This window comes from Eublepharis macularius, chromosome 12 (assembly GCF_028583425.1).
Source record: "Eublepharis macularius isolate TG4126 chromosome 12, MPM_Emac_v1.0, whole genome shotgun sequence".
Classification (NCBI taxonomy): Eukaryota; Metazoa; Chordata; class Lepidosauria; order Squamata; family Eublepharidae; genus Eublepharis; species Eublepharis macularius.
The window spans coordinates 2,099,695-2,126,334 of NC_072801.1; the positions used below are offsets into that span (position 1 = coordinate 2,099,695).

At 51.2% G+C, this 26,640-nt stretch overlaps 1 protein-coding gene across 1 annotated transcript in view; it reads left to right on the top strand.

Annotated features, from left to right (window-relative positions):
- The window catches only part of CASKIN1 (CASK interacting protein 1), an 83,633-nt gene that overhangs the window by 41,925 nt on the left and 15,068 nt on the right, over positions 1-26,640 (top strand). Inside the window, exons 2-11 of the mRNA XM_054995617.1 lie at positions 12,964-13,015; positions 16,065-16,162; positions 16,296-16,441; positions 16,952-17,047; positions 18,125-18,255; positions 22,500-22,608; positions 23,569-23,677; positions 25,001-25,095; positions 26,010-26,137; positions 26,417-26,431. Of these exons, the coding sequence (XP_054851592.1) occupies positions 12,964-13,015; positions 16,065-16,162; positions 16,296-16,441; positions 16,952-17,047; positions 18,125-18,255; positions 22,500-22,608; positions 23,569-23,677; positions 25,001-25,095; positions 26,010-26,137; positions 26,417-26,431 (979 nt within the window). The remainder of the gene's footprint in view (positions 1-12,963; positions 13,016-16,064; positions 16,163-16,295; positions 16,442-16,951; positions 17,048-18,124; positions 18,256-22,499; positions 22,609-23,568; positions 23,678-25,000; positions 25,096-26,009; positions 26,138-26,416; positions 26,432-26,640) is intronic.

Here is a 26,640-nt window from a genome sequence, read left to right on the forward strand (position 1 = left end):
CTTTGCATTCACACAGCTTCTTATTCACGCTACTAATAAAGCAAGACAGCCTGGTTTCGAAGAGCAAGTCTCATTGGAGGCTGAAGGGTTAACCTTCCTCTGCCCAGCCCTAGGGAAAATTGAGGCTGCATGAGCCTGCCATTTGTATTGCAGTAGTTTGAATGCATCACCTGTAGGACACCTTAATTAATCCAAGGTTGTGGTCAGGGTCCTGGACTGAGACTGGGATGGCCCAAGTTCAAGTTTCCACTAAAGGTCGCTGGGTGACCTGAGTCCTGTCACTTTATTTCAGCCGAACTTCCCTCACTGACATGGTTGTTGTGGGGGTAGAGGACAGGAGAGGAGAATGATGTTCACCTTCCTTGGAGGAAGGCTGGTATTTATTTATTTTATTACATTTGTATTCTCTTTTCCCTGAAAACCAGACTCAGAGCAGATCACAGTAGAAATATAAAAACAGGCAGCATAGTAATTAAAACACTTCAGTAAAAACATCGCAGCGTTCTTATTGCATAATCCCTCTATGTACAAGAACCCATGGGGGGGGGGGAGTGGCAAGCTGCTTGATGTTCAGCAGACGGGGGGGGGGGGATAATCTCTCCCCCCCTGCTGAGAGGCCGATTGGGGGAAGGGGGGCATTCGCCTCAACCACCGAATGCCTGGCAGAACAAAAAACAGTGAATCCGGCTGGGTCCAAGTCTCTACAGACAGAGAGTTCCACCAGGTTGGTGCCAGGGCCGCAAAAGTATAAAAACATGGTAATGTTTACTAAGTAAGGAACTAAAGAAACATGTGCCTGTCTTTCTAAAGGCTACCAGCTTCAAATGGGCCATGGTTTCTTCTAGGTCAGAGTCTGATATGCTGCTCCCTCTTGCTTCCCTTCGGCCATGCGCAGCCTCGTGGACTGCTGTTGCACATGATGCAGCATTGCTCTTCTGACCCAGCCTGCCATGCAGATCCAGCTGTGCAACCTCTGGGGGAGCACCCACTACCTCCCAGTGTTGCTTGGAATAAAGGCCCTGGAAACAAAGGTGGAGGGACCTCTCTCCAGGGAGCTGACAGCCCTGATTTGGTTTTTAAAAAGCCACTTTGGTTTTAAATGGCGGTAATTAGTGGCTGCTGGTAGGGAATTAAACCTTCCTGCATAATAATCTATTGCTTGTTCATCTTCTTGCATGTGCGTGGGCATGTGTGTGTGTTTTTAAAACAACATGTTAGTGGGTTTCCCCTTCTAAAGAAGTATTAATGCTTAATCGCCATATGTGGGATTATAAACAGATAAGGTGTACAGTCGGGATGCGTTGGCTTGTACAGATGTGGTGCTAGGAGGTTTTTGATGCTCCTGGAACAGCCTCTTGGCTACAGATCTGTTTGTCAAATCTCCACAACTGAGAATGAATAATGCCAGCAGTCTCTGCTTGCTTGGGGGGTGGGGGGAGTGTCTCCTTTTAGGCCTAATCAGAGGTGAATTGTGCCAGTTGGGTATGGCGAAGATGCATGTGGTGCTAAGACCGAAGTTTTCAAAACTGGGCCAGTCGCATCCTCCATGTGGACCGGGTGTTTGGCGGTTGGCCTGGAAGCTCACGGGACAGGTGGAGGGGGCTGCAGCCAGAGCCAGTGCCCCCAGCATCAGCACTGTTTTCACACTGCTTACTGGCCACGGAACATCACACCACGCTCCTGGAATGACAGCGGCTTCCTGGCGCAATTTCGCGTGAGAATGTTCTCACGTGAAATTGCACCAGAAAGACGCTGTTGTTCCGGGAGCTTGGCTCGATGTTCTGTGGCCGGTAAGCAGTGTGAAAATGGCCCATATGTGCTCACATTTGCTTGGGCTCTGTTAACTCTGGCCTCCCTTGCAGGGTCGTCGTCGTCGTCAGGATGACTGAGAGGCCATGTGGATTGTCTTAGTTAGGGGTGCTGTTCCAGATGGGGGGGGAGTGGCCCAAGAAGCTGAAAGGGTGACTGGCAGTAGTGCCAGGCTGGCCGTTCAACATACTGGCAAAATTCCCCAAGGTCTGTTGCCTTGGAGGGTCACAGGCAGCCAGGAGCAACTGAGCAAAATGGCCCTTTGAGTACCTGGCAGCGCTGCAGGACCTGCTTGGCTCCAAGCCTGGAGAGTGGGTCTGCACCCTCTGCTGCTGCTGCCTAGGCTTGGCAAACTCGGGGCGGGGGGACGGGCTAGAGACCGTTCAGAATGACAACTGATCTCTAGACTGTTGGAAGAGGAGGATCCAGCGCTGTCCCTCTTTTCAGGTTTCAGAGAGGGAAACCAAAGAGTTAGAAAGATGGAGAGGTCAGGGCACCCTGTTTACTGTTTACTATGCTCTGACTGTCCTTTAATATGCAGATTGCTATTCTCAGGATTTCCTCCTCCTGACTTCCTCCCTCTCTCTCCTTTCCCTTCCTGGCATTGTTCCAGGCAACTCCTCTCCTTCTCCTCCCTCCATCTTGGCAGCAGGGATGCAGGCCTTGCCCTGCCATCCATGTCCATCCTTAGACTAGATAGGTAGTTAGGATCCATCTCTCCTCCTTTCCTATCAGAGTATGGAGTTCCTGCAATAAAGAACTCTTGTTTCTTTTCTAAATATAAACCAAGTGTATGCTTTTATTATTTTCTCTCCTGCACACACAGCAGCCAGCAGAACCAGCTCACAACCACCTATAATCACGCTTCCTATGCCACATGATAGACTCTGCTAACGGCTCAAACGTGGAATCCTTTAATTAGGTTTCTGGGGCCTACATAACGATTTATTTATCATAGACAACAGAGATCAGTTCTGCAGGAGAAAATGTCAACAAGGGGTGCAGTTTGCAACATTCTGTCCCGCTGAGGTCTCTCCCCCCACCAAAGCCTGCCCATCCCAGGCTCCCACATCCCACATCTCTTGGACTTTCCCAGCCCGGACCTGGCAGCCCCCTTGCTGCTGCAGCCTGGGTCTGAGCCGGATGGATCCAGCTGTGGCACGCACCCCACTAGAGCCACTTGCCTCAGCTCGAGGAGGCCACGGAGGTCCCACAGCCTGACTTGGTATAAAGCATCTTTGACTGTTAATGTTTCCGTAAGGACGTGCAAAGATGATGCCGCTGGGGGGTGGGGGGCTTGCACAGCAAGGCTCTATTCTGAAATATATCCAGAATTAAAACTACAAAAGAAAACAGTGCATTTTAAGAGCGTTTATGGCAGAATTATGTCATAACCCGTGTTCTGCAGAAGAATAATCTCATGTAGTTTCAGAGGGTTCGACTCTGGTGTGCGTGATTGTTACTCACAAGAGGTTTCAAAGTGGGGCAACTAGGTTTAAATCCCCCATTCACTTGCCTGGCCTACTTTGCAAGGTGGTTGTAAGATTAAAAACCCTTGGATTCAAGGAAGTGCTAGATAGAAACGTAGCAAATGAATTTGAATTGCCTTTCCACCCAAATCTGCTGCGTCCTGTTTCTGGGGGCACCAGTTGAGAAGAGCTGTCCAGGGATCTCTCCGCCATGAATTGGTCTAAACTTACATCCTGTGGCAGTGAGTTCCACAAGTTCATTACTCCTTTGACTGAAGAAGCATTTCTTTTGTCTGTCTTGAGGCCAGGCCATATCTTGATTTAATTTGTCTGTCCAGATGTCTGAGCTCTATTGCAAAGCCCTGCTGCTTTCTCCTCCCTTCTGGCGGGGGCACGATTTTAGGTTTTGCAGTGGCTTGGGGAGAGAAGAGATTCAGGATGCCCCCAATGGCTGGCTTTTGAATATGTAAAGGATTAAGTAGCAAAAAGCAATTATTGTTATAAGAACCTTAACTTTATTTGTGTAATATAATATAACTGTACATTATGATTTAAATTTTTTATACCTCTTAATAACCGGCAGAATTTCTCAGCAGAGATTAGTCTTTGTTTTGAAGCTAAAAGAGCTAGTGTGTTTGGCATGTAGAGCTAGAACAGAAGACCGCTCTTCTGCAGATCGAAATGTGAGATGAAGGGGCTGCAGACCTTCTCTGCACCCTGCCCTCAGAATGGTTTCTTTGCCTTACCATATATACACTCTACCAAGTCAGGGTTAAGGAAACTTAACTATGATTTGATGGGATGCCGGAATCACAAACCAAAATTTGAAGGAAGTTTGTTGGTCATGCCTGAGGCGAGCTGTGGTTTTTGTGTAATGTCTGATTGGTTATCCTATCTGTGGTTCTGGCCATTAATTGCCTGGAAGCTCCTGTGTGAAGAGAATGAAGTGCTGAGGGGGTAGAGAGGGAAAGAAGACTCCCCCACCCCCCACCCCGCAACTGCGTAAGACCTGCTTTGCCTGTTGTCGTGTTCTGTGGTGTTATGCAGGGTTTGGCGTGATGTGGCATCAGAGTGCCCTGTGGGTTCTAGCTTGGGGGTCACTAGAGCTCCATATGAAAAATCACATTGTCACATGATGGGAAGTTTGGAATTCTCCACTGTCGAAAATCTTCCTGTCCAAGTTCTTCTAAATTCTCTTAGGAGCAGACCTCCCCCTCTGAACTGACTCTTGGTGCTGCCCACATTTTGTGCCTCTTTGAGCATGCTCTGTTCTCATCCGGCTGTCTTTTGAGAATATCCTTTTTTATTTATTGATGTACAGAGTCATGTCTTTCTGCACACCTGGGATATCCCCCAGACATGCAGAGACCCAGCCTTGTCTCTGGGAGGCCCAGTTTGGGCGACTGTTGTCATCTGGGTAGGTGACAGCCAGCTTACTATTAGATGCGGTGGTAACAGACCTTCCCAAAGAGGACCCATCTCTAGAGATCGGCTGATGCTTTCTCGCAAATAGCAGAATTTCATGCAATGTCCAGAAAGAGGAAAGTAAGCCAGTTGTCATATTACTCCACTACTCATAGGAGCACTGAAGCAAAATGGGACCTGAGACCCAGGACCCACCTCTACAGCCACGCGTCAGGCACCATGCAAGATGCTTATTGCGAGAGGCAGCCAGGGGGTTGCCATCCCAGGCACTCATTCAGGATGTTGACTTTGCTTCTCGCCGTGCTCTAAGGACTCTAATTTTTGGAAGTAGCTTTGGCAGTTTGGTGGATCTACTTCCATTTTGCCCTAGAGCCAGGGCTTTTTTTCAGCAGGAACGCAGTGGAACGGAGTTCCGGAACCTCTTGAAAATGGTCACATGGCTGGTGGCCCCGCCCCCTGATCTCCAGACAGAGGGGTGTTTAGATTGCCCTCCCCTGGCGTGGAGGGCAATCTCAACTCCCCCCTGTCTGGAGATCAGGGGACGGGGCCACCAGCCATGTGACCATGTTCTCCGAGGGCAACCCACTGAGTTCCACCACCTCTTTTCCCAGGAAAAAAGCCCTGCCTAGAGCTATGAAGATAAGACAATCTCACCCTGGAGAGCTTGTAGAATGATATCCCTTCCCACTGGATGAGCATAGCCAGCCTGGAAATGTCTAGGATTAAGGGGAGGGGTTTCCAGGACAGAGGATTTTATACCCTGAGGCTGCAGCAGTCCAGTCAGAGGTTTATGCCCTCTGCCTTAGAGGTTTATGCCTTAGATGGCGCCCAAGAGCTTTGCTGTAAATGTGGTGAGTGGCACAATGAAGAAGGGCACCGCGTCGTTGACCTGGTATCTGGGTACCCATGTGGGATGAGAGAAGTTATTCATGCTTTGGGAACTCTGTCAACGCTCTAAACTCCCCCCTGTCTGGAGATCGCTCAACCTCGCCTGCCTTACAGCATTGCTGTACAAGCAACCCAGGAAAACCCTGGGGTAAGAAGGTACAAGGGAAAAAATGGATACCACAAAAATGCCGCCTGTGCTGTCTCTCCTCAGAAGGGAACTGATCCAGGTCAGCCCCGCTGCATCCCGTTCTTCCCACTGGATGGAGAAACGGGGAGCAGGTGACGCTCCCAAACCCCTTTTCTGGAGGGAGTCAGTGTGGCAAAGGGCTGCTCCTCCACTCCCTTCTTGGGCTGCTCCTCCACAAGCGGTGTTTGGTTTTTCTCTCCCCATTGGTATGCAGTGGGGTCACCATGGATCTGTCTGCCTGCCAACAGCACGCTCCTCCCCAGTTCAGAATCCAACATTCAATCAGCATTTAATGGGCACCTTGAATCTCTAATTAAGCACTATCCTAGCTTGGGAGGGCTCGGAACACAGAGTCTTGCTATAGCTTGTGTCTTGCGCAGCCTGTGAAATGTGTGTGTGTGTGTGTTTGGGGGGGGGGTGCGGGAGTGTTGACGCAGGAACTGTGTTGTGCCCTGAGGCTGCCCGAGCTGCTTTTGTCGGCAGCAAATGGTCTGGTGCCCGCTCTGCTGGGGGTGGATGGGCACTTCCGGTGCCAGGGCTGACAATGCAAGGAATATGTCTTTGGCCATTTGGGGTCTGGAGAAGTCCCCTGCTGTGTGCTTTGCCACCTGAATCATATTCAGAGTGGCCGGATTCCCCCAACCCATTTCCGCTGGAGGAGCCCGCTAGTCCAGAATGCTGTAGCTCAAAAGGTAAGGCGGCAAAGGCCTGTGGGAAGCCCTGTAGTGGGCGCTGCAGGCCCCAGCGCCTCCCAGCACCTGTGAGCGCCTTCCAGCTCTCCTGGCCAGGAGCTGCTGATGGGCCTCTCTTCCTCCATGAAATGTATCTGATGCTTTTCAAAAGCCACACTGCGGGAGGACGGTGTTCAGATTCCTACTTGGCTCTGTGATTGAATGGATAACCGTTGTCAGGTTTCTCTCTCGCAGTTTATCTACCCTACTTTTCACCCCAGCAGGGATCCAAAGCGTATTACCTCATTTATCTCTTCTCCATTTTAACTTCACAACAACCCTGCGAAGTAGGTTAGGCTGAGAGTGTGTATGACTGGTCCAAAGTCACGGAGCAAGCCTCCATGGCAAAGGGGGGATTCGAATCCAGACTCTAGTCCAGCCCTCTGACTACTACACTCCGTTGTTGCACTCTTAGCCTAGCCTCTGTCACAGGGATGCGGACTTCATCCTAGGGGGAAAGGGGGTGATATAGATGTAGCCGCTAATTGGATTTGTCACTGATAAAGCAGGCCGGGGTGTTTGGATTAATTAATCCAAAGAGCAATTAATGCAATCAGACTCCATGTTAATTCTGCAAGCCCCTTCCCTTTAGGGGGTGGCTGATGGAAGAGCACATCCTTCCATCTTCTCAGTGTCGGTGGGCTAGAACGACCTTTTGGGTCTCTTGCGGCAACGTTAAAGGGGGGCAAGGCCATGTTGGGGGAGTGGGATGGAAAGCAGCCAGGGACAACCCGGCCCCCCGCCATTCCCATCAGTATGGGAGCCTGGCTTCTCTCCAGGGCTGCACGGTGCCTTTAATGGCGCAGGGGGTGGCACGGGGGGTGGGTGGCACGGGGGGGGGGGACTGGCAGTTTCCCTTCATAATCTCTGGTTCTTTCATGGTGCCTCAGGGCTAACGGTCCTTCCTTGCTCAGAATCAAATCCTTTTCTTTTCTGGTCATCTTGAAAGGCTCTTAATCTTGTTCATCCTGAGAGCCAGCCATTAATGTAGGCCAATCTCAGTCTCCCGTTTTGGGGAGTGGGGTGGGAGGAGCGTGGCGCAGTGCTGAGCATCTGCTTGGCAGGCGGAAGTCCCCACATCCGCCCGGACATGAGGATCAAGGGGGCAGGTGAGGGGAAGTACCTCTGCCTGAGACCCCAGCGAGTTGCGGGTTTTGTATTTGATTTCAGTTCAACTGTGCTCAGAGACAGGAATTCTGTTCTGTGGTGTGATGCTGGGGAGGAGGTCTGAGCCCCCCCCCCAGCCCCCTCTCCCTCCCGCTCCCTTCCCTTTGCTCTTGTCATCACATTTGCAAACGAAGCGATAAGATCAAATGAGGCTTCTGGGCTGCTGAAAAGCAGAGCGAGGCCACTCCGTAGGTGCCCCCCCCCCAGAGGCAGGAATGTGTCACCATATCAGCGGGCTCTGGAGATTCTCCCATGGGTGAGTTTGTGGGAGCCCTGGATAGCGAAACGGCCCCCCGTCAGACCCTGGCTCACGGGGATGGGAGGAAAGGTGGTCTGTGCTCAAGGAGCCCCCACCCCAAATTCAGGCTTCTGAGAGAAGAGGCGTAGAAGTGCCGCCAGCTTGCAGAACGTGCCCAGTTCTTTCCTGTGCCAAATACGTCCTGCTGGTCTTAAGGAGGAACGAGGGGCTCTGTGGGGCCTGGCAGCCCTCTTCAGCGGTGAGCTTCACACCAGGCACGGCCAGCACAGAATGGCCCGCGGTTGCAGGGTCCTGCGTGACAGGGTCTTGGGCAGGACCCTTTCCGGAGTTGTCGCTGTGTTAGTCCTTTCTCAGGAGAACAAGAGATTCCTCCGGCACTGCAAAGACTAGCACAGTTCTGGCCGCAGAAGTGTCCTTGGGGGTTGAGCCTGCTTTGTCAGGCGTGGTTTTCCTTTCATTTTCCTTCAGTTCCTCCAGATTCAAGGGGTACCTCGTGCACTGGCTTCCTTCAGCACCAGAGGCTAAGGCAGTGACGGATTTGGAACCACCGATCTCTCTATACCTTTTAGTCCTTGCTTCTCTTCCACCCCTTTGAACTCACCCCCCTGGCTCCTCCCCCAAGGCTCCTGAGCTCACAGTCCCCTGCCCGTCTCCCAAAACTCCTTGGCAAGAGCCTGTCCTTGATCCTTGGGTGAATCTCCTTGGCCACATGCAGACGCACGCCATTTCTCACGGCCCATCTTCTCTTCCCACGCCTGGTTCATCACCCAGGGTGAAAGACGGGAGAGGTAGAGCTGCCCCCCCCCATCGCTTGGCTGAAGGATGAAGACTTTCCCATTTTGAACATATTCTAAGTCTTCCACACGTGGTAGTAGTACTCTCACCTCTCTCTGGTGCTCTCTTTTCAAAGGACCTCTGTTTAAGTTGATTCCCTCTACTCCACAGCTTTGTTGCAGCAGCCTGCCAAGCCTCAAAGGCTACAACCATGAGTACTAACAACCGGGCGACAAGTGATCAGTGAACAATCATCAAACAATATGTTTAAGTAATTTTTTTCAAAATTTATATTAGTGCAAAGTGCTTAAACAAGTATAATGAATACTATAAATATCATAAATACAATAAACACAATAGTAATGAAGGATCAAGTCCAAATGGTTAGAACTCCAACTTGTGGGAGCTAGGGCGCGATGTCAACGCCATGGTCCATATACTTTCAGGCCACGGATTGGAGACCATCATAGGTAATCACAACAGCTGGTATGTCCATTTTACGCACAGCCTACGGGTTTCTGCTTGCAATTTTCAATTCCCGTTTCGTGAATATCACTTCTTCATGGGCAAACTTTTATTTGGTCCTAAAGCCACGCTTTCTCACACCTCCCAGTTGGCAATTTGCAGAGTTCTACCGCAATTAGGGTTAGGGGAGCAAAAATTTCTTCTAAAAGTCCCTCCAATCCCACCTTTTCTGCCGCAGCTCCTCACCAGCCACCCTGGCCTGGTTCCCTCTGCCCAGAAGATGGACGGCTGTTCCTCGCTTTTGACCCTGTTGTGGGGCTTTATTCCTCTGCTTGGCCTTTGCAAAGCCACAGATGGGCCATTTGATTGCAGGGGCAATTTCTGCGGGCCTGGCGAGAACCGTGGGGTGGCGTGTGCAGTGGTGCCTGCCCCAGGACTCTCCTTTATCCACAGTCCTGATTTCTGCTGCTTGTCCCTGGAAAAACATCCCTATTTTGCCTTTGTTGCAGGAAGACGCTAGTGATGTTTTGTGTAGTATCACACTTCTGAAATGCCACCGGAGGCATTAAGGACACCACAGGGGCAACTTGAGACCTCCTGTCTGTGCTGAGTGGGGGGGGCTGGGGAAAGGGGGTGTGACTGGGCCCCGTCACGTCCTCCGAGTTTCTGTGGGGAAGGAAAGCTCTTCCCTGGGAACGTGTTCTTCAGATCTGAGCTGATCGCCTCTGTTTTCCCTGCAAGGCAAACCTGGGGTTGCCATAGTGACTGCCCAGATGTGCGTAGTAGAGTTTTTGGCTCTCTTGTCAACAGCATCCCCCCCCCGCCCCCATCGCTGTGTTTCCCTCACTGCTTGGAATGGTGCTAGTTGGGGGCCCTTCTCCAACTGCCATCTCCATCTATCCCCCCCCCCCCGTCATGGCAAGTGGATGTGTGCCCCGCCCCCCCCCCCCCCGTGCCAAGGATGGCAGCTGCTGCTTGGCTTGCTGCCATCCGGCTGCTTCAGGACCTGAAGTGCACAGACTTCCCCATCACCAGCTCAGGTCGGCAGATGTGAGCTGAGAAGAACGTGGCTTGGGAAAGTCAGCCCTACCATCATTGTGGAACAAATGGCTGCGCCCTTTTTTTTATTGGGTTAGAATCCATTATTTTTACATTTACATTCAATTTTCCCCAATTTTTTCATCTCTAACCCCCTCCCTTTCCCCCCCCCCCTTTTTGTTGACTTCCAACAGCTTTCCAACCCTTTGTCCCCTTTCCCTTACTTTTATTAGCTTCCTCTATCTAAAACAAATATATATTCTCCATTATTCTAAGCAGTACATCCTTAACTATTTTTAACATTGTATGCCCAAACTGTAAGTCTTTGTTTCCATCTTAGATAAACAATTTATCCCATTTTTCAGTTTCAAATATTTCTATATATCATAAACCATATAGATCATACATTCATTTATATCAAACAATTTGACTTATTCTCTATATATTACTCATTCTATCTTTTTGTAATAATTCTATATATCTCTCATCACGTAGTCAATCAATTTGACTCATCTATATCTTCAGACATTCAGTTTGGTACAAAACTTACCAAAAAGAAAAAAATATTGTTAGTTAATCAATCCTTATATTTAATCCTTATAGTTAATTATTTTCTATCTATGTTCTGTTTGTTAACCTATATATATCTATATATATATCAATCTATTAATCTGACTGCTTATTAATTCACATTTATCTCTTCTCCCCCCGGTAAAGTCTCCCCCCTCTACTTCAGTGCTTCAGTAGTTCTCAAACTGCTACAGTTTTCCTCCCACCTCCCATTTCTTCTCCAGGTGTTGTTTCAGCTTCTCCCAGTCTGTGTTGAACTGCCCTGAGTCCAGATCTCTCAGTTTTCTTGTCATCTTATCCATTTCAGCCATATACAGCAATTTGTAAATCCAATCTTCAATAGTTGGCACTTCTTGTACTTTCCATTTTTGCGCATACAAAAGTCTAGCTGCTGCTGTCATATAAAATATCAACGTCCTGTATTGGGCTGGAATTCCCTCCATTCCCAAGTTCAGTAGCAGGAGTTCTGGGTTCTTATTAATTTGAAATTGTAAAATTTCACTCATTTCTCTTATTATTTCCCCCCAGTACTGCCTAGCTACCTCACACGACCACCACATATGATAGAGGGAGCCCTCATGCTTCTTACATTTCCAGCATTTATTAGAAGTAACTGTGCCCTGCACTCCTGTGAACTGTGCAATAGAAACAGACAGTCCCGGCTAGACGTGAATCCCTGTCGCTCCTCCATGCCCCCCCTGCCTTCTCGGGCAAAGGACTCTCCAGTGTTGGCTGTGGAGTGCCTGGTGCCGTCTTTGGACTTGTCTGGGGAGCTAGGCTCAGCCTTTTTGGAAGAAACCAGTAGGCTTCTCACGAAATTGCTTTTGATTAAATGCTTTGGGTCATTTTATCATTTCATTGGCCTGACGTTTATTTGCAGCTGCTTTTGACAGGTTTTAAAATACGGTTCGTATCCTTTTGTACTTTGGCTGATTTGGGGGGTGTTTTTTCTGAGCTGTTGCTTGGGCTGGCTTTGAATGGACTGGCATTGAAGTGGGCATTGAAGTGGACTGGCATTGGACTGCTTCAGGCTCTTGAGGAGCAAGTGTGGCCTCGTGGGAGAGAATCTGAGACCTTGGAGAGTCGCTGCCCGTCCGAGCAGACGTGTGCTGTGGAGAGGCGGCCCCTAAACATTTGAGATGAGTAAAGTCAATGGTCGCGTTCCGGGCGAGGTGTGCTTGAGGAGCACAAGTGCCCAGCATCCACGGGGGTGTTTTGTTGTTACTACTGCTGGTAGGAGGCAAGCAGGAATGCCAAGGGGGGGGCAACCTGAAAGCAGCCGCATCGTCCCCACCATTGCCAGCAAGGGCACTCCCTCAGCCTCATCCAAGGGCGCTGCTCACCACCCGGCGCCAAAGTTTTGCCTACTTCTCCTTCTGTCCAAATTCAAATTGGCACACAGAAGCCCCCCCCCCCCTTCACTGGCAGTTTTCAAGAGGAGGCTGGATGAATCTTGGCCAGGGATGCTTTAGGCTCCTCCTGCATTGGGCAGGGGGTTGGACTAGGAGGCCTGTGTGGCCCCTTCCAGCTCTTCTGGGATTCTGTGAAGGTCCCAGGTTCAATCCCGTTAGAGGGATCAGGCAAGAGAAAGACCTCTCTGCCTGCCTGTGACCCTGAAGCGCTGCTGCCAGTCTGAGTAGGCACCACTGACCTCGATGGACTCTGGTCTGAGTCACTGGAAAGCAGCTTCATTCACCACCAAGGGAAGCCCAGACTCTGTCCCGCTAGAGCAGGTGCCTGACTCTTCCCTTCCTGGTCTGGTGGACTCCTCATGGGTGGCCGTTCCTTCTTAGCGCCCAAATCCGAGCTCTGAGGATTAGAATCCGGAATTCAACCCTCTCTCTCAAGACATTGACTAGAATGCTTTACCTGCTGGAGTTTTCCACAAATATTTTAATACAGTTGCTTGGAATGGGGACTTCTGTGAGTTGTAGAAACTGCTGTCGCATACGACAGATTCCTTCTGGCACATGGCGATGGGTCTCATCCCAGAGGTCAAGGGTGCTCTCCTAGTGCCTCCCACCCAAATACCCCAGTGGATGCTGGTCTCTTAGATTTGTACTGTTTCTTCTTCCTAGCCTTGTCCTCCACTGTGGAGGAGTCCCAAAGCTTGGGAAAGATGCCGGGGGTTTTCAGACCTTGCTCCTCTAACAACCCCCCCTCCCTCCTTTCTCCCTCCAGAGCTCCTGGGATCAACCAAGAGGGTGAACGTTAATTTCCAAGACACGGATGGGTGAGTAGGCAAAGTTTGTGCTTCAGAAGTGGTGAAGGGGTCATCAGGTTTGCACTCCACAAGGAGCATGTGCTCTGGGAACCACTCTGTCTTCCTGAGGGCCTCCCCACACTCCCTCACTCTCCTGTGCGCCCGCTGAAGTTCTCTCTCAGCCTCGTGAGAGCCAGTGCTCTTCACAGCCCCCTGATGGCTCCTGGCAAAGGCAGCTTCCTTCCTCTCATTGCAGGTCTCTTGGCTGAGGAAGAGCCCCACCCCGTGCTTCCTCCCGCGGGTTTGCAGCTCTCCCAAGAACCTTGCTGTTAGAATTCTCTTTCCCAGCTTGTCATTCCAGAGGAGTCGCCCTGTTCTTCCACTGCAGCAGAAATAAACAGGAGCCTTGTGGCACCTCTGAGAGGAGCAAGATTTGATTCCAGCACGAAGCTTTCATCAGTTACCGCTTCTGTCATCAGACTCATCTGCCGAAGTCCACAAAAGATGTGGCTGGACTGATCTCACCTCCTCTCGCAGGAGCCTCCAGCCTCATGTTTGCGTTCCTTTATTGAGGGCTTTTTGTTACCTGCACAGAATTCCTATCTGAAAATTGTTGCGTGTGAAAAAGATTTTTCACGTGTTGCTTCATATTTGTGTAGGGCTGCCAAGTGCAGCCACGGTGCCTGCGCATGGAGGGACGTGGTTTCCTCATTCTCTCCCTGTATGAGCACCTGGGCAGATGTGCTAGGCAGCACAATCTGTGCAGGGGGTGAAGGCAAAGACTGCATGGCGCTCCTGGCTGCAGTGTGGGCATCCAGTCCCCTGCATGGCCCCTATGCACTGGCATTGGTTGAGTGACAGGTGAACCAGGTGCTGGAGTGCCCCGTGTGGCTCCTGGGGGGGGAGGGGTGCTGCACCCATGCTGGGCTGGATTCAGCCCTTTCTCACCCCCAGCCTTCCCCTCTGCAGCTGAGGGGGGTATGACCTTGTCCCCTTTGCCCCTTCATCCTCAGAACATCCTTGTGCAACAGGGACAGCACACACGCAAACACACGCCCCGGCTGAGCTTTGCAGCTAAACCAGAAATCCCTCTGCAGTCCCAGGCTAGCACTTGAGAGGACAAGAAGCTGGAGTGGATTGCAGATTGCTGCTCTGGCTTCATATTTGCCCCCAAGTAGTTTTCCACTCATCTTTACATTTTTTTAGACTATACAACTGAATGGGTGTGTGCAGAAGCATACTAGCAGGTCTGTGTAACTTGCAGTTCCCCAGGAGCACAGCAAAAGCACTGTAGCCTGGGGCACCAAATGCAGTTTCCAATGAATGTCACCCTTCCAGTGAATGTCATTTTGTGCAAAACAATGTAAGTTGCTAATCCTTATGGATATGAGGATAAGCCTGAAAAGGTGTGGGCAGCACCCAGGAGAATTTTAGCCATGGTAGGGATTGCTGAATAAGATTTCTACTTGTTAGCCCCTCACCATGGTGAACAAAACAAGAATAAATTACACAAAATAGTTTTTTTTTAAATGCTCAGTTGCTGAATACATTGTGGAAATTAAGAACAGTAATGCAAACTTGTCTAAAGCTGGTTGCAGAATTCATCTTTCCTGGACACGGAATTTGGATTACAGAATGCTCATTCTTTTGAGAGAGCTGCGTATGGACGCTTCTAAAGGGAGAGTGAACCAGCTTGAGGCTCCCTCTCTTCCTTTCCAGCCATCCAAGAGCTTTTCCGTGGGACATGCTGACGTGGGCTCCCTTAAATGATTTGACACACACACACACACAGGAAAACAGCTTTGCAAAACCCAGGCAGGCAGGCCGGCCGCCGGCCTTTCTCTCCCTTCCTGTTTGGTTCGCACAGTGCCCAGTACTGGATTGGGGTTCATGCCACCAAAGTGGCAGCGAGGAAGCCTCTCCAGGGATTCGGCACCCTGTGGCTGCTTTCTCTGTCATTTGCCTCCGCTAACAAGGGCTGTGTTCTGCTTTGGGCAGGTGCTGGCTCCCCTCTTGAGCTAGCCTAGGCAAGCCACTTGGCACGTCACCTGCAGGGGTGAAAATGAATCGTTGCCCCTCATCTCATTCTCTGCCATCTGAGGAAGGAGAGGGCTGGTGGGGGGAGGCAGGCAGCCCTGCTGTGATGTCACAGAATATTCTGAGGGGAAACCTTTACATGGGGCCAAGGCAGGACTGGGGTGGGGGTGGGGGTGAGGGTGGAAAGCAGAGGAGTGTTGCTAAGGCAGACTAAAGAGAAGGGGGGGCCTGGGGCAAAAGGCTTTACGTATTGCAGGAGGGGGTGGGGGGGAGAGGAGAAAGCCAGGGCTGGGTGGTCCTATCAGGAATGGAAAGAACCTCCGAGGCAGAACCTAGTGTTTGGCCAGGCTCCTTGGTGAAGGTGAGGTGCAAGTTTCAGATTATCTTTTTTTTAAAAAAAGATGCTGCAACTTTAGGTCCTTTCTTTATTTTTCTGGGTGTAATATTCCATTTTCCTTTTTTTGGAAAAAAAAAAGTCCTCCTGTTTTTTTTCCGCAATGGAAATAATTCTGGTGGTTTTCCCACTTAATCTGTGCTGCTCCCCCCTCTCCCCCTCCTCCAGCAATCCCCCAGAGTGCAAGAACAGAGTTCTTCTGGGCCGCTTTCCCTGGCGGGCTGTCAGCGTTTCTTGCAAGTCGACAGAGCAGATCCCGTGGCTCGCCTTGCTTCTGCTCTCCACTGGGGCATTCCTCAGCAGTGAGAAGCGCTCTGACCTGCCGCTCCAGAGCCTCGTTCTGGGCTTTTATGGCAATGTTTGCAGAGTGGGCAAAGAGGGAGTGGGGGGGGGAAGAGATACGTGTATTTTGTGCTGCTCTACACACACATGGAAGGGGGAGGTCGCCTGTGGGCACCCTGGTTTTGAGTGCTTCGTCCCCATAAAACAACCCCCTTGCAGGCACTGAAACCAGCTCATCGGAGAGGCCAGACTTGAGCACCAGGCTGCGCTTCAGGCTGTGCTGATCCAAATGTCAGTTCAGGGGAAGGGAGGCCTCCCCTGACCTCGCTGTGGTGATGCCTCAGCTATGCGCTCTCTCCCTGGCAGGTTCTCTGCCTTGCACCATGCAGCCCTCAATGGCAACACAGAACTCATCTCTCTGCTGCTGGAGGCCCAGGCGGCTGTGGACATAAAGGACAACAAAGGCAAGCCAGGAGGGGTGGGGGTGGGGGTGGGGGAGGGGAAGCAGGGGCACCCGTGACCCACGATGGGTCTCTTCCCGGCCCACAGGCATGAAGGGTGTCCGTGGTGGCGCTGAGAATGGTCTTCCTCTGGCAGGGATGCGCCCATTGCATTACGCTGCCTGGCAGGGGAAGAAGGAGCCGATGAAGCTGGTCCTGAAAGCAGGCTCCTCGGTGAACATCCAGTCCGAGGAGGGGCAGATCCCCTTGCATCTCGCGGCACAGCACGGACACTATGACGTGGTAAGGGGGTGGAATGTGTGTGCGTCTGGCTGTCTGCCTTTAGAGGAGCTTTGCGCCCGTCTTGGAGGGCAGGGAGAACAGCAGGTCCTTAGCCGGCAGAGTGCAGAACAGGAGCGGGGGCAGCACCCTTACCGGGGAGTGTCAGAAGAGGGGGGGGCACCGCTTCAGTGCTGTGCAGGTGCAGGGCTGCTCACGATGACACCAGCTGCACTCAGACTAGCCCCTGCTTTCCCTTTACCCAGGCATGAGGCTAAAATAAAATAAAGCCCAGTCCTGCCTCCTTGTGGCTAAGGGAGCCAGCAGCTGATAATTTGGCGGTGGGCTGTAGCTCTGGAAGTGTTTGCCTTGGGCTTGGAATATACACAGAACCAAGAGGGGACATCCCTCAGTGTGGCCAGAGGTTTTCTGGGAGCCTCTTCGCAGTGAGTTTAGTGCACGACTGTTGTGGCAGAGATTCTGTCAAGAGACTGTTTGGCTTTGCGCTTCTCTGTCTCTCTCTCCACCTTGCAGTCGGAGATGCTCCTCCAGCACCAGTCCAATCCCTGCATCCTGGACAACTCTGGCAAGACCCCTCTTGATTTAGCGTGTGAGTTTGGCCGTGTGGGGGTAAGTTGAGTTCCTTTTCTGTGTCTCCTGGGTGGGAAGCAGGAAACAAAGGTGAAGTTTTCACAAGGGACGCCAAAATGTGTACGTGGGTTTTCTTCCCCTTAAACCTGTGCATTTTGCGCAAAGGGTAACTTTCTACTTGCAAACTTCAACCTTTGGTGCTCACGGAGGGGCGGAGGGGGGGCTTGTAGTTTGCTGTGCCTCCACAGAATGAGGCACACATTAGGCAGTCTTTGTGGCTGCCTCCAGGATTTTCTGCCCGGTTTGCACTTGGAATTCAGTTCCCGGGGGACGGATTGAGATATGGTGGTGTGCAGTGAGAAGGGCATGCAGCCTCCCCCTCCCCCCAGTTCTACAGAGTACACCTAATGGATGGAGTTCTGTGGTCAACTTCTTTGCAGAACCCTAACAAGCCCCAAAATTCCAGTCAGTGATTAACAGGAAGTAATTCCACATGGGAGGCCGTATGCATCTGTCGTGGCAGGCGTTTGCCAAGGGGGCAAATAATGGTCCCCTGTGGATGTTTCAGTTTAGGAAAACAACACTGGGGGGAATCAAGCCCATTCTCCCCCTGCTTTGTGGTATCAATCCAAACTGGGCCTGTGCTCATGTAGCAAAGGTACGTGATTGACAGAAATGGGTCTGGCACCCCAAAGGCATTTTCCTACTTCCCGTCTATGTATATAAACAATTTGTATGTATAAATCAGCCCAATGGATGTGTACTTCAGTGCATCTGATGAAGTGAGGTCTGGCTCACAAAGCTTGCGCAGTCCTTCACGTGCCACAGGACCCTACTTTCATTCTGCTGTACGCTGCATCCAGCACAAAGTTTAGCATCTGATTTAGGATTCAGTGCCCTGAGAATAATAAATCCCCTCTCTGGCAGCATTGAGCTGCCATGAAGCAAGAGGAGGAGATCCTTCGAACAAAAGGTTCAGGGAGTCATTAAAGCCTGCACACTGGGAGGGACACAGCCCTGTCCTGGGGGTGGGGACGGGCTGCTTGAGCCCTGTTTTGGGAGAGCTCTGCCCAGCCTCCGCTCATCTCTGTGGTTCTCTTTTCTTTGGCTCCTCAGGTGGTGCAGCTGCTCTTGAGTAGCAACATGTGTGCCGCCTTACTGGAGCCCAAGCCGGGGGACATCACTGACCCCAATGGGACCAGCCCCTTGCACCTGGCCGCCAAGAACGGGCACATCGATGTCATCAGGCACGTCCTGCTTCCTCATGTTGGGGTGGGGGGCGGGGCTAGAAATGTTTTTGGGATGTTTTTCAGAGAATCCGTTTAGAAAACCACTTCCGGTTCCTGACGCCGACTGGCAGGAGCTCATCAGCGCCCAGCCCAGAAGGAGTTCCAGAATCCGAGTCTTGGGCGTCAAGTGCTTGAGGCGCCAGGCAGTGAACCACTGGGATTGGTTTAGCCCTGGAAGGAGGAGCGGGCTTGCTAGGAGAGCTGGGGTGGGCGAGCAGGTGGCATGCCCCCCAGTCAGTGGCAGTGCCTGCTGCTGTTCTCAGAGGGCAGGAGAACCCCAGGGGAACGGCTTTCAAGGTCTTTAGGGAGTCCTGCGTGACCCATTTCCCCTGATACTGCTGGCATTCCCTAACAGGCCCCAGAGGTTGTGCCAGCTTGGGCCAAGAATTAGCCCTGCCCTGCAGCTCTTGAAACAGAGCTTTGAGTGTCGGAGCAGGAAAATTCCTGCCACATTTGAGGAGGGGGCATCTCTGTTGCAGGGGCCTGGCAGAGGCATACTGCTCCCCCTACTCTGAGCCCACAAAAGCCCTGCTGCTTCTCTGGCAGCCCCTGAGCATGTGAACCTCTGGAAGGAGACCCTAGAGCTGGACTCTGTTGTCCAGGGTCACAGAACACACTTTGCGTGGTACTGCTTTGCCGGAGACCCTGCTCTTTCTCTTCCTGGGGAGGATTATTGGCACTCACACACACACACCCCAGTGCATCCGAGGTGGAGTTGCAAGTCCGCCCTTCTCACTGAGACTCGAGGCGGATTAGACAGTATGAGCTTAGTACAATCAGTATCAATACATTTCCATACAGTGTCAAGGACATTTCCATAAACAATGCCATAGGGTGAATAGATACAAGTTTACAAAGAAATACCCTTATCCTGGATCCAATACATATTAGAAGAAATACTGAAACAGCACAGAATGAATTCTAGGACTGATAATAGACAACATGAAGCTGAAACAGAACTCAAGCAATTCTAGGACTAACATTTGACAAGATGAAGCATGGTAGTGCATAGGTGTACATATTTAAAGCAGCAGATAGTATGTAAGGCAACATGGTGAAGTCTGTGGTCCCTCACTCATTAGTGAAGCATCTGAGACTTCATCCCTACAATACAGCCCTCCTATCTGAGTAAAAAGCCTTTTTGAATAATTCTGCTTTACCTCATTTGCAGAAAGCCAGGCGAGTGGGTCCTCTCCTGACTTCCTCAGGCAGGCCGTTCCACAGAGTAGGGGCCACCACAGAGAAAGCCCACGTACAGGCTGCTGTTGATTTCACCCATGTGCAGCCTGGCACCTGTAGGAGACCCTGTTCAGATGAGCAAAGCTGCCGTGGAATAACATAAGGAGAGAGGTGGTCCCATAGGTATGCTGGACCAAGGCCATGAAGGGTTTTGTATGTAATAACCATTACCTTGAACTGAGCATGGTAGCTGATGGGTTGCCAATGGAGTGACTGCAGGATGGGAGTGATGTTCAAGCTCCTGCTTACTCCTGATAATAGAGCCACAGCATTTTGCACCAATTGGAGCCTCCTAGTTAACTTAGATGGGAGACCAACGTATAGAGCATTACAGTAGTCAAGCCTTGATGTTAACATAGCATGGATCCAGGCGGCCAGGTCAGCTGTGTCAAGATAAGAAGCCAGCTTCCAGGCTAGAGTGAGATTGTAGTAAGCGTTTTTTGCAGCTGCCTTAACTTGTTTTTCTAGTAGTAGTGCTGGATCCAGTATAACCCCTTGGCTCTTAACTGAGTCTGCAAGGGTCAGACAAACTCCATTGAAAGTGGGGAGTACAACGTCCTTCAAGATCTCTGCCTTCCCAACAAGCATCATTTCAGTCTTGTCTGGGTTCAATTTCAATTTGTTGTTTTTCAGCCATTTCAGCACAGCTGTCAGGCAGTGGTCTAAGATTTCTACTGCATCCTGTGGGGACCTGGATAGTGAGATAAAGAGTTGGGTGTCATCTTGAATAACATGGGAGATAAGATTGCGCCCTATGGAACCCCGCAAGATAGTTCCCATTCTGGAGATAGTTGATCTCTGACAGCAACCCTTTGAGTCCGTTCCGTAAGAAATGATTTAAACCAGTCAAGGGCACATCCTTTGATACCCGCTTCAGTTCCTAGACGCCTCAACAGGATGGCCTGGTCTACTGTGTCAAAGGCTGCCGACAGATCCAGGAGGAGCAATAAGGAGGCGTGGCCTTTGTCTATATTGAGACGGAGATCATCCACTAATGCTACTAGAGCTGTCTCTGTCCCATGCCCTGGTCTGAATCCTGACTGGAAACGGTCCAGAGCACAAGAGCTATCCAAGAAGATCTGGAGTTGGTCAGCTACTGCTCTCTTTGCCCAGAAAGGGAAGATTAGAGACTGGGCGATAATTGGCCACCTCAGTTTTGTCTAGGGATGGTTTTTTAAGTAGTGGACGGATAACTGCCTGTTTGAGCAGCCAGAGGAAGATGCCCTGAGTTAGCGATTGATTTACAATAGATCTCAGTGGTTCACTTATGTGGTCCTTACCTGATTTTAACAACCAAGAAGAGCAAGGATCGAGTGCACAAGTTACATGCATCTGTTAAAAGTAGCTTAAACATCCTTCATCTACAGACGATGCTACAGTCCAATGGCTGACACAAAGACAGACCAGACACATTTCGGCCTTCCTCAGTGGTCAATTGTACAATATTATTTTGCACAAACACACGCACACATTTAGAAACCAATATAAACATGTTCCTGATGCTCTTGTCTCTTGTATAGTGTGATATAAATTCAAATGGTTAGCAGGCTGTAGGCTGCACTCACACAATGATCTTCACTTTCCAATGTCTCTGGGTGTGTTTCATCCGTCTGCAGTTATCACTCCACTATAACTGCTTGTTTGTTCAACATAAATATTGTACAATTGACCACTGAGGAAGGCCTCAGGGCCGAAACCGTCCGGTCTGTCTTTGTGTTGGTCACTGGACTATAGCATCCACTATGGAGGATGTTTTAGTTGCTTTTAACAGATGCTTTAGCCTGTAATGTAGGCCCTGTGTTTTTAACGTGCTTTAACTGCAACCGTGGGTACACTCATAATAAATACTTATTTGGAATATTTTTATTTTAGTTTGTAACTTGAGCCTGTATTTCCCCAGCCTTCTTTGGGTTGAGTCTGCAGGGGCTTCCCCCCCCCTTTTCTTTTTCATTGTTAGAGGGGGACTTGAGCCTGCATATCTCAGATCCCTATCTAAGACTCTAACCACTATCCCACACCAGCACTCAGCATTTGGGTATTTCTTCTCTGCTCTGGCTGCTGTTTCAGCCAAGATGAGCTAAAATATCCTCAACTTTTAAATGTATTTGCAACAGTATTTACAATCTCGATTAGCATGATAGAGAAAAAAAGATTCTTTGTGGTGAAAACAGTGCTGCTGGGACTCTAAACTATTTGCAGCTTTTAGCATGGTTGGCCTCTGAAAACTGGCTGGCCAGAGGAGAGACTGGGCATGAAGGTGCTACATGTCCAGGACTGGCTCAAGGCATAGCAGTGGCATTAGAACACACGCACGCACATACACATACAGAGGATCTTTGCCTTGGGGCCATAAATATGGTGCCATCAGGGCTTTTTTTCAGCTGGAATGCGGTGGAACGGAGTTCCGGAACCTCTTGAAAATGGTCACATGGCTGGTGGCCCCGCCCCCTGATCTCCAGACAGAGGGGAGTTGAGATTGCCCTCCGTGCCGCTGAGCGGCGCGGAGGGCAATCTCAACTCCCCTCTGTCTGGAGATCAGGGGGCGGGGCCACCAGCCATGTGACTATTTTCTCCAAGGGCAACCCACTGAGTTCCACCACCTCTTTCCCCAGAAAAAAAGCCCTGGGTGCCATCATACTTCTGGGAGAGTGGGAGAGCATGGCTAGTGCACAGGAGCCAAAGGTCCAGCAGCCCCTGCCAGAAAATGTATTCCAAGTTGCCAGCATAATGTGCCTTCTCGGCATCCTGCTTGGGCGAGTCCCATTTGTTTGGCCATGCCACATCCTCTGGGGTTCCTTTTCTGGGAAAGAGGATGCCGTGACTTTTGCAGTTCTTGTTCCAGGGATGGGGAAGGAATTGCCCTCCTCCTTGTCCCTGTTGTGTTTGTCCCCCCAGCGCAACCATTGAAGGCTCCGCCTCCATCAGTGGAGCAGCCCTAACTTTTTCGCTTGCTCTTCTCCCAGGCTTCTGCTGCAGTCTGGCATTGACATTAACCGGCAAACCAAGGCAGGTACAGCCCTGCACGAAGCGGCCTTGTGCGGCAAGACAGATGTTGTGCGTCTCCTCCTAGACGTAAGTGCCCCCACCCCACTCCCGTCTGTTTGCGTGGGTACAGGAAGTGCGGAAGGCCTCACAGCTTACACCCATGTTTCCCAACCTGTGGGTCAGGATGCAGAAGTGGGTCAGAAAGTATCTGAAACGGAGTTGCAGGCCTGATGGTTGCCCCTGCCCTTTGCCTCTCTCACCCTCCTTGCCAAACTTTTCACATTTTCACCTGTCCCTCCCTTTGTAACAATAATGGGGAAGGGGAGCCCTCTGGCGGCAAGTAACTTCACAGGTGCACACGTTTTCCTGTGCAGAGTATTATTCCTGTAGGAAAATCATCATGTGTGGAGTGCTTAACATTGGTGCTTAATTTGAGGCAAGGCTTTGGCCTGTATTTTAGAAACTAAGATCTGACCCTGGAAACAGTATCTGTCTTCCATGTCACACAGTAGTTGGTATTTTTTACTTCACTGCATATGCATATTGATTGATACAGGATCAAGTAAAAACCTAATGGTTACTAGACTCAGAATCTTAAAGGAGATTACAGGGAGTAATGGGGAAGAAGAGGGTGGGCGCAGGATGGAGTGTAGTCCTCGTACACAAGGGCTGTGTACTTCCGAATGCCACTTGTCTGGAGTTCATAGTGGGATGTGATGTTTGCTGGTTTCTCAGAAACGTGTGAGCGGCCACTGTAGAAAATGGACTGGGATGCCAAGGTCCACCTTCTCCTATGGCACCAGAAAACTCTGGGCAAACTCTGGATAGGTGACTGTGCCAAATAAATTTGGAGTTGAGTCACCCTATCCAGAAGGTTGGGAACCGCTGAGTCAGACAAGTAGTCCATCTAGCCAACCAGGTGGCGGAAGCATCCAAGGGGAACCCTTCAGCGTCAGCTGCCTTTGCCCTGCCTGGGAGCATCTTCGAGCTCTTTTCTGCCCGGGGTGGTTCCAACAGTCCCTCCCCCTCCCTCCTCCTGTCTTGCAGAGCGGGATCAATGCCCACATCCGCAACACCTACAGCCAGACAGCACTGGACATTGTCAACCAGTTCACAGCTACGCAAGCCAGCAAGGAGATCAAGCAGATGCTAAGAGGTGAGGGGGGAAGAAGGAGCTGCAAGTGTGGGGGAGAAGGAGGGGGCAGAAGGAGCATGTTGCGTGGGTCGGGTGGGGGAGGGAGAAGGGGCCTGGCAGAGAGACCACCCATCAAAGTCAGTCTCACACAGAGGAGGAGGTGCCTCCCCCCGTTGCCCCATTCAAGGATCTCAGGTCTATGCCTACAGTATGATGACGTTGCTTGCCAGTCTGCTGTGAAGGGCTGTTTTAAAGAAGATGGAGAGGATCAGAAGCAGAGAAACGAGAAGCATCGGCTGAGAAGGAAAGGTGCCAGTGGAGCGCTCTGTTGCCCTCTAGTGGCTTTTCTAGCTATAGCGTGCTGTCGTTGTAAATAGTTTTTAATAGAGAACTTTTCAAGAATAACACCGAATAAGAGTCTTGTGGCACCTTAAAGAACAACAAAATTTTGCTCCAGAGTAAGCTCTCGTGGCCTGGAGCAGACGGCAATGCAGACGGCAATGAAGGTGCTTCTCGGACCGCCTCTCTGTCCCCCTGATGCAAAAGAGCCCTTTGTTCTTCTTCCCGTGTTACAGTCGAGAGCGGCTTGGCCAAGGCCACCTGGTGTGCCTGCAGCACAGCAGAGATTCGCACTGGGGGCATCTCAGTTCTGGAGTTGAAGCAGTTCGGTGCTGATTCTGGTCTGAAGGAATGCTTAGTTTTTGAACTGGATTCCCATTGCTGGGTTGTGTGTTTGAGTTTACGCTGTGGTGGGGAGGAACTTTTGGCTCCCCGGGTGCATTTTTGGGAGCTCTTGGCATGGCACATGCCTGCTTTTAATTGTCGAATACCCTCGAAGCATAGAGGCTTCGTCGTCGTTTGGGCTTGTCTTCCCAAGAGCAGCAGTGAGGGCTAGAGGCATGCCAAAGGGCACTCGGCATCTCCCATTCACTTCGGTGACACTTGTGCAGGACAGATTTCCAGGATCATGCCCAGTCTTAATGGGCACACTTGGATGTCTGCATTGTGGGAGGGATGCCTTTCCTGAGCACATCTTGCACTGTAGGCACCAAAATGTTTGTGGCCTCTGTGACAAATGAAGTCACAGCAAGGTGACTTTAAAGACTTTAAAGAGCAATGGCAACCAGCCTCCCCCTTGGGGGGGGGCTCCCAAGCCCCAAAGGGTGCTTTCCAAACAGTTTTGAACCCCTCTCTTTGTATCTTAAGTTTGGGGGGGGGGCAGGCATCTCCTGTCATTGCGGTTGAGTGTATCCTAGTTCAGAAGCTGCTAAGCAGATCTCCACATCCCCAGCCACAACACCTGGGGCTTGGCTGCTTGTAGTGACCCCCTCCCTCTCTGCCTAGATGCTTCAGCCGCCCTGCAAGTCAGAGCCGTGAAAGATTACTGCAACAACTACGACCTGACCAGCCTCAATGTCAAAGCCGGAGACATCATCACGGTGAGCCCCTCTCTCGCCTCGTCCGTGCAGGGCCGGCCCTGACAGAGGAGCCCAGCCGGAGGGGTTGGCCCTTCTGCGCCTGAAGAGGGCTTGCAAGCCTGGCTCCCGACAGTTCCTGGCCACAAGGAGCCCCCCGCAGGGGGCTCCCCTGGTCGGAGAGCTGTGTCTTCAGACCCCCGGTGCCTTCCGCTCAATCTTGTGCCATTTCTAGGAGCCGTGCCACTCACCCATGTTGTCCTCACATCAAGAAAGGCAGTGCCCACCCCCCACCCACCCCCGGTGTGGAAAACAGAAGCCACCGTGGTCATCGGGCACCAAATGGCCACCGGAATTGGCAAGGGAAGCATAACTTCAATCTTTTTAAAAAGAACTGATTCCTGTCACATTTCCACCCTGGCCTTCTTTCAAGAAGGTTGAAGTAACGAGAACTCTTCTCCATTCTGTCCTCACAATGACCTTGTGAGGTAGGCTGGGCTGAGAAAGGGTGTGTGGCCCAGCAAGCTTAATGGCATAGAGAAGATTTGAGCCCAGACTTTCCCATCTTAGTCTAAAGATGATGCCACGCGGCCTTCCCCAGATCCCCCCACTCTAGTCAGCTGCAGTCAAAAAAGTGGGCTGAACGTTTGACAAAGAAATGAACAATCCCTTAGGAGTATTTTCCATGCAGAAAGAGTGTTTGGGTAAACTCTTATTCAACAATAAGAGGGTTCCTGAGCATGCACAGAACACTGACACCAATCCAGACGTGCCCCCCTGAGAGTCTGGGGGAAGGCTTTGGAGAGCAGGAGGTGGGGCCTGAGGGGGCCTTTCCTTCCTCGGCCATTGCGTGGGGTGTCTGCAAGGGCTTCCAGAGGGCTCTTCCTGCAGCGAACTGTGGCCTGTGTCCTCTCTACAACCTCCCCCCCCCCCTCCAGGTCCTGGAGCAACATGCAGATGGCCGGTGGAAAGGGTGTATCCATGACAACCGGACCGGCAACGACCGAGTGGGCTACTTCCCATCCAGCCTGGTGGAAGCAATCAGCAAGCGCACAGGCAAATATATGCCTCCCCAGGGGGTTTGCTTGACAAGCTGGGAATCTTGTAACGTTCTGCCTTGGAGGCCTGGGCTGGGCACCCGTTCTCCTGTGGTGTTTTGGGGAGCAGCTCCTTCGGCTCCCCCATCCTAGCCCCAAGCCTTTCCTCAAAAGATTCTGCTGCCTGTGTAAATCTTGCCAGTTCCTTTCCCAACACCCAGGGGCGTCATGAGGAGAGTAATGGGGGGGGAGGGGGGCAGTCATTTGATTGGGGCTCTCCCAAAGGCTAGCAGGGTGTGGGGGGCCAGAGGTGCAGGGCCAGGGCCCAAAGCCTCTCCCAGTTGCTGCCCGATTCTTGCACCCTTTCAGGCACAAGTTGAAGGGTGTTCAACTCCGGCCTTCATGGTCTTAGGAGGACGCCCCCGCTCCCCCCAGGTAGGGCTATTGGTAGCTCTGGCATCGCCCCCCAGAGCCCAGCCCTGCTGGCCCTTCACAGCCCTGTAGGCCAAACCTGCCACTTGTGCCGGGAGCG